The 7,381-nt window shown below is 32.7% G+C and overlaps 1 protein-coding gene and 1 non-coding gene across 2 annotated transcripts; one reads left to right on the forward strand and one right to left on the reverse strand.

Annotated features, from left to right (window-relative positions):
• Positions 1 to 1,933: 1,933 nt before the first annotated feature.
• On the reverse strand, positions 1,934 to 5,753 carry LOC133034910 (protein CHLOROPLAST J-LIKE DOMAIN 1, chloroplastic-like). The gene is made up of 10 exons (XM_061110409.1): positions 5,554 to 5,753; positions 5,224 to 5,320; positions 4,993 to 5,097; positions 4,828 to 4,905; positions 4,230 to 4,285; positions 3,526 to 3,583; positions 3,051 to 3,176; positions 2,848 to 2,943; positions 2,569 to 2,640; positions 1,934 to 2,272 (listed from the first exon to the last, which is right to left on the reverse strand). The coding sequence occupies exons 1-10, from the start codon at positions 5,664 to 5,666 to the stop codon at positions 2,210 to 2,212; spliced, it is 864 nt and encodes a 287-aa protein (XP_060966392.1). The 5' UTR covers positions 5,667 to 5,753; the 3' UTR covers positions 1,934 to 2,209.
• Positions 5,754 to 5,852: 99 nt separating this feature from the next.
• Positions 5,853 to 5,925, forward strand: TRNAR-CCG (transfer RNA arginine (anticodon CCG)). Its single transcript has one exon. It is a non-coding gene; the product is annotated as a tRNA-Arg (tRNA).
• The last annotated feature ends 1,456 nt before the right edge of the window (positions 5,926 to 7,381 follow it).

Genomic DNA, 7,381 nt, shown 5'->3' on the forward strand with positions numbered 1-7,381 from the left:
GCGACTAATCTGCGCTAACTTGCCCTTCTTATTTCCTCGTTCTCTTCCTTTTTCGCTCTGCTCTTTAAGCTTCGTTCCTCTTGATATATGAGCTTTGATTCGCTCTTTCAACTCTAGTTTGCTACTCAACTTCTCATTTTAATGAAACAGTGTGTTTTATGTTATCCCTACCAATTATTTTTATACTCTCGAGATTATTTTTATCCCTTACAAAATATATATATTATGCTAACAAAATTTATACTACTATTACACATAAAATAATTAAATAAATATCATCTAAGAATAATAATATATTATACAATAAAAAAAGAAATATACTGTATAACAAAATATGTATACCATCACCCCATATTAACTCAAAATATAGACATAATATTAAAATAAAAATAATTTTAACAATACTAATATATAATATAGAGATACGGATATACTTATTAATTTTAAAAGGGATATTGGCGTCTAAACCACCTAAACTTTACGGTTTGTAACACTTAACCACCAAAACTGAATTTTTGGCGGCTAAACTACCTAAACTCTAGTTCCGTTTTGCTCTGCACACCTCCGTCCAAAAATCAGCGTTAAGTGCCACGGTGGACTGTCCACGTGTACACACTTGTACACGTGGCAAATTTTTAGTGGTCCACCTAATATTAATTTTAAAAAATAATTATAAATATTAAAAAAAATTAAAAAAATAATAAAAATATTTTTTTTTACTTTTTTTTTTTTTTTCCTTTTCTTTTCTTTTCTTTCTTTTCTTTTTTTTTTTCTTCTTCTTTCTTCCTCCTCTCGCAGATCAAACACCCACACCCACCCACTCCACCTTCAACACCACCATGTGGAGCCGAAAATGGATTCACACTACTTCGGGAACGCAATTCAGAGCATCCCGACCTACGCACCGGCTGGTGAGCTCATATCGCGAGACCTCGGGTGGTGCGCCGATCTCCTCCACAAGAACGTGGTGGCGCACGATAACGCTAAGGTGAGGTTCGGCGTAGAGGATTGGGAGCGAGAGCCGAGGCTTTTCCCGCTGGGGAATCCCGACGGCGCGTCCATCACGATGGGAAGCTCCCCCAGATTCCCAATGTACAACAACGATTTCGGGTGGGGTCGACCCGTTGCTGTTCGGAGCGGTAAGGCAAACAAATTCGACGGTAAAATCTCAGCGTTTCCGGGACGAGAAGGGAATGGGAGTGTTGATCTAGAGGTGGTATTGGCGCCGGAGACCACAGCCGGTGTGTGGGTGTTTGATCTGCGAGAGGAGGAAGAAAGAAGAAGAAAAAAAAGAAAAGAAAGAAAAGAAAAGGAAAAAGAAAAAAAAAAAAAGTAAAAAAAATATTTTTATTATTTTTTTAATTTTTTTTAATATTTATAATTATTTTTTAAAATTAATATTAGGTGGACCACTAAAAATTTGCCACGTGTACAAGTGTGTACACGTGGACAGTCCACCGTGGCACTTAACGCTGATTTTTGGACGGAGGTGTGCAGAGCAAAACGGAACCAGAGTTTAGGTAGTTTAGCCGCCAAAAATTCAGTTTTGGTGGTTAAGTGTTACAAAACGTAAAGTTCAGGTGGTTTAGCCGCCAATATCCCATTTTAAAATATATATATATTTATTATTAAAAGTGTAAAAACTTTGACAATTGTATATAATAAAAAATAATTTAAGTGATAAATAGTGTAAAATAATTATTTCTGTACAAATTTTAAAATGAGAACATATACTTATAGAGTAGTATATTTTTGAGTAATCCTATAATTTCTCCATGATGTTTAGTTTTCTACTTTAGTTTAGCATGCTCTTTTTTCAATAAATTTATTCATTGTCAAACAAAAAAGAAGAAGAAAGTAACATTTTTTTTTATTTATTTTAATTAAATAATATTTCAATTATTGTTAAACAAAATAAGGTGGACAAATAATATAATATCACAACCTGCCTTGTTATCACAATCTGCCTTGTTAGCACAAGGAAAATATAATGTCAGTTATTTTACCGCCACAAAAAAGTTTGGATGTAGAAAAATATAAACGCTAAATTATAAAGTATTTATATCCCGAATAACTCTAAATAATAATAATAATTTACACAGATTGGAAAAATGATTGAAACCTCATTTGACAAAATTTAAGTGAAAATTAAGTGAGAAAAAAGCTGGTATTCCGTCCATGGTAAGAGCTGTCTCGGTCTCTTCCTAAGTTATCTATAGTAGGAGGCCATAATGGAGAGCATAACGGCAGTTGATGAGGTGATCAGAAGTTCCTACATTGGTAAACATTGTCAACAGGTTGTAGGGAAGCACATACAGCTGAAAAATAGTCAGCTCCATTATTTTATAGTTTACAATTAGAATCATTTTGATAAACTAGTCTTCACAACTAATTGCATGCAACAATTTTCCACGACCAACATGATTGTGAATGTCTTTGTCTAAGAGTAGATTTAGAAGCAGACAGATAAAATGTAAGGATTTTAACAAAATAATGAAATATAAAAATGTAGGATTCTTACATTTTATAACATGAAGTGAGTTTATGCCAAGAAGAAAATGAAAATACCTGGTTATTGTAAAGAATTGCGGGAATGTAACCGCCCACATATTCGATCAAATTCAGAATACCAGTATATGCCTGCAGACACAGACACACATGAAACTATTAACTATAAATGAGGAGGTTAGTACTTAACGATGAGAACAAGAAAAGCTATACTAAAGATGGTTCTGACATGATAATAGACAATCTACTAAATGTAGAAGTCCACTAGTTTACTAGAAAAACAGAAGACGTTATCATTCTATGGAAAATATGCATCAACAAGTTAAACAGATATCACACCAGAGAGGCAACCAAGATACAGCCAAAAACTAGACAAAGGGAGCGAAGCAGCCGTTTCCCCATCCGCAGTCCCCTTCCCGAATCTTCACCATCTTCCTGCAGAAAAGAACAACTTGAGTATCAACCAATTTGCAAGTCAATGCTTCTGTCTTCTGACCCACATAATTTGAGTAAAAATGTCTTCATTTTGCAATTTTACTCACTGTATATGTCGGCGATACAGCTGGTTCAAAAGACTTCAGCTTCTCAAATAGCCGATAAACAAATGCAAAACCTAGAAATTGCAAAGGCTTATACTCGGCATTGCGCTTGATGAAAATCCAAAGCATCTGCGCAAAGGTAAGAAAAAGATTAGGATGCAAAAATTGTGATTGATACAAGCCATAATCTAATGGTTAATGTACTTGTAGATGTAACTTGTAAGAAAGGCTGGAATAGTCAGTCATCCAACAATATAGATCCTTTAGAAACAGTCATAAGTGTCAATTACTTCTGAAAAAAGTAAAATGCTCAACTTCAAGCTCTCTAGAGTGTATTGGAAAATGTGTCTTTGTCTAAACCGTAAGAACTAGATACAATGTGGTCCAATATTTATAATCATTACTATCTGCCAACAGTAATCACTAAAACAAATACACATGCAGAAAACAAATCACTCTCTAAATCACCACTACTTACAAAGACGGCAGATATTGCAAGGTTGATGCGTATATCTTGCACAGAAGACTTGGTGAATCTGGAAAGAAATCATTATACAATTAGAATGTATAAGAAAGTCACAATCCTACACAAAAATGTTTAAACAGGTTGCTATGCCAGACATGGGAGATTAATAAAACTTGAGGTCTAACATTTAAAGATCCACGAGTTGTCAACATAGCATACGAAAAGCCAATGCGGATTGAGAAATAAGTTCAGTAGTATATTCACAACGATTGTGCACAAAAAATTCCTATGTAAAAGCAGATTTGGATGCACATTTTGCCCCAATTTTGCTAAGAGACTGTATTCATATTGCATAATTGTCAGATCTCCATTCTCTTGAAGCAAACATCTGAAGCAAAATAGATTTAATATGGTTCTGGTGATGGGAAGAGATTGAGGAACTAGCTGGGGCCAAATTAGAAGATAGATACCTTGGCACATATCTAACATGAAACTTATGATTTTTGCCTAAGACAAAATTGTCTAGCCATTCACTTCCTTTTTGCAACTACATGGAAGTTGGTGGACTTCCAGTTGTTAAAATCTCAAATCATTAAGAAATCCAGAAAAATATATATTCTCAAATAAATGAAAACAGCGAAAAAGTAAATATTTATAGAGATATAATATACAGTACATATATATTTATTTATATACACATATTAATAGACACTAACCTTGGTCCCCACGGTACAATTGGCTGCTTATCAGCATATTTAACATCCTTCGAGACCTGCATTTTCCGTTCGTTTTATAAGGATAACTAATACAAGTTGAAATAGATGGTAATGGTAGTGTTTTATTCTTTGATAATATCTTCAAAGACAAAAGCTACAAAAAAATACACATTCTACACATTGTATTTGTAGTACCCAAAAGGCTATAAATACGTATGACACTAATGAAAAAGGAAAGTTAGTTTTTTTCAAATCTTCACACTGTATAGATGAAATGTTAACAGCAGACGAGGTTACAATAAGAACAAGCAATAGAGAATCTAGAATTGTTTGAAAATGCAAATGAAGAGAGACCTAACCGAAAAGAGAACTCATGAACAAAGTAGAGTAGACATACACACAGATAATGCATATGCTGCATGATCTTGCTTTCGATGTTGTTAGTGTATTCAATTGCAGTTTCTTGCAGAAAATAACTTGACACATTGCAAATGCCATAAAGAAAAGGAATACACGTTTTCTTTTTTCCATAATTTTAATAGTTTCAAAGCAAACTATAATGGAAAACCAACAAATTAGACAAATTATCACACTGTACCTTGAATGAACCAAATGTCATGCCCTTTTTCCTATTCTGTAACTGTGCCATCATGACCTTGTCATATGCCTTTTCCAGCTACACAAACCAAAAAAAAAAGGTACAATTTTAAATAGATGAATACCATTTCATTTACATAATAGCTTAAAGAGAGTTGTAACCTACTCTGGCAGCAGTTGCCTCATCACCTCTGCTCTCAGCATCCTTAAGCTTTCGCTTATACTTAGCCTTTATTGTATCAAAACCCTCAATTGGGTTAACACCAAGAACCTGAAAAACAAGAACAGTGAAGAGAAAACCCAATTGTGCGCACATATAGAAATATGTATATATAAGCCCAATTGTCAATCAATGTGAACAGGTGCATATATATTATCATATATGAGCTCAAATCACCTCATATGGATTTAAGTCACTGTCTGGACTAGAACTTCCAGCTGCATAAGCAGCACTACAAACTACCCTTCCCTTCCATGTTAATGTCCTCTGAAACCTGGCCAATATTTCTAGTGTCATTCATTTAAAACAAAAGGTAAAATAAAATATAAAAACAAACAAACACTAAAATATTATTGAATGCATCTTATTCTTATCCACCAAATAAACAAAAGAAACTGATAAGAAAAACTACTGAAACACTATCAATGCAAGAGTCCAAGAACTAATAACAACCTACGTTATAAACAAACGAAACGATAAGATAACTTTTTCCCGAGAAAATTGTACCTGAGGAAGGAAGATGGAAAAGTGGAAAGCGAAGCATTTGGAGTAGGATTCCGTCGGGGAAGATGAAGCTTGGGATTGGGGCAGCGAAGGGAATTGGAGATTGCCAAAGCCATTTGCTTTGACTCGAAAATCAATTTGGGAGAAAGTCGGGGCTCCAAGGTTTAATGGAGTTTTAAGCCGTCGTCCCCGAAGTGGAATTCGCACATTTCTGGTTTTCGCAAGTGTCAGGAAGAAAATTACTGAATTAATTATTATCAGATAATATATTTAAGAAAAAAGTAGAAAATATGTTATCAACTGTTCGCGTGGCCTAATGGATAAGGCGCTCGCCTCCGGAGCGGGAGATTGTGGGTTCGAGTCCCACCGTGAACGAGTATTTTAGGTTTTTTTATTTTTTAAAAAACAATTTAAAAAATAAATAAACAAAGAAATTAAAGATGAGAAATATAAGTCCGAATATGAGTAATACTTAAAATTAGACCATAAAAGGTAATTTGTGAAGAATGATTTGTTACGTTTGAGTTTGGAGAACTGATTCTAGAAGATTTAGGACCAGTTTGGCACAGTTGTGCTGTAGGAAAAAGCAACTGTAGTTGTGCTGTGGGAAAAAACAACTGTAGTTGTGCTGTGAGAAAAAGCAGCTATAGCTGTGCTGTAAGAAAAAGCTACTGAGTGTTTGGTAAATATAATTTTAAAACAGTCGTGAGTTGAAAAAATTGTATATAAGTGTTTGGTAAGCTAAATGATTAAATAGTTGTTACATATATAATTACTAAAATAGGTATGACATTTGTTATCTAATTTATTTAAATAGTTTTATACATATTAATATATTTATTATATTATAAATTACGATAATTTTTTTTTCTTATAATATTTAAATCTTTTAAATATTTATATAATAAAATAATAAATTAAACTTTTAATAATAATAATAATAATAATAATAATAATAATAATAATAATAAGATTGTTGAGTAGTTTTTTATCAGAGAAGGGATTTTTTTTTTTTTTTGAATAAGGATGAGATTGAAAGAATGTAAAAAGCCCTAAAATTATTTAGTAAATAGAGAATTTTAAAATTAGATGAGGACAATCAGATCAAGTGAAAAATTCATTAAACTAAAATTGTAGCTTCCCTTAAAAGCTAAAATCCCAAAGCTAAGGTGGGCCAACTTTTCCTAAAAGCTATAAATTTCACTTAAATTTTTGAAAAAACTATTTTTTTTTTTAAATTTTACCAAACACATATTAACTGATAACTTTTTCTGAAAGTGATTTTAGCTTTTTAAAAAGCTCCCCAAACGAGGCCTTAGGATAATGAGAAAAGCTCTATACAAACGGCAAAAGTTCAATTTAATACTTTGTGTGTTTCATATATGTTTGATATTTTTTAATGTTGAAAAGGGTTGAACTTCATATCGTTTGATAAGCGACAGCAGTCAATAAATTTATAAATAAAAAATTAAAAAAAATCGCTACAATTATAGTAGTTTACTCTTTTTATTGTCAAGGTAATAGAGTTACGTCTACTTAGAGCTTTTATTATCATAAAAAGTTAATTGTCTTACAAGAGAATTCAAGAAAAAATGGCAAAATCTAGCTTTGCTTCATAATTAATAGAGAGAGAAAGTGTGAAGAGAAAGAAGCTCTGACCATATAAAGAGAAAGTAAAATGTGAAAAAATGAGTTAGGGGAGAAAGTAAAGCTCTCCTTCTATAGGGGAGGAAATCAAATTAAACTACAATAAAATAACAAGAAAATTTGTACAAAATTCGCTCAGAAATCCTACACTAGCTCGCGAGTCAATTTTGAGGTATGAAACTTC

Source organism: Cannabis sativa, chromosome 2 (genome assembly GCF_029168945.1).
Source record: "Cannabis sativa cultivar Pink pepper isolate KNU-18-1 chromosome 2, ASM2916894v1, whole genome shotgun sequence".
Taxonomy (NCBI): Eukaryota; Viridiplantae; Streptophyta; class Magnoliopsida; order Rosales; family Cannabaceae; genus Cannabis; species Cannabis sativa.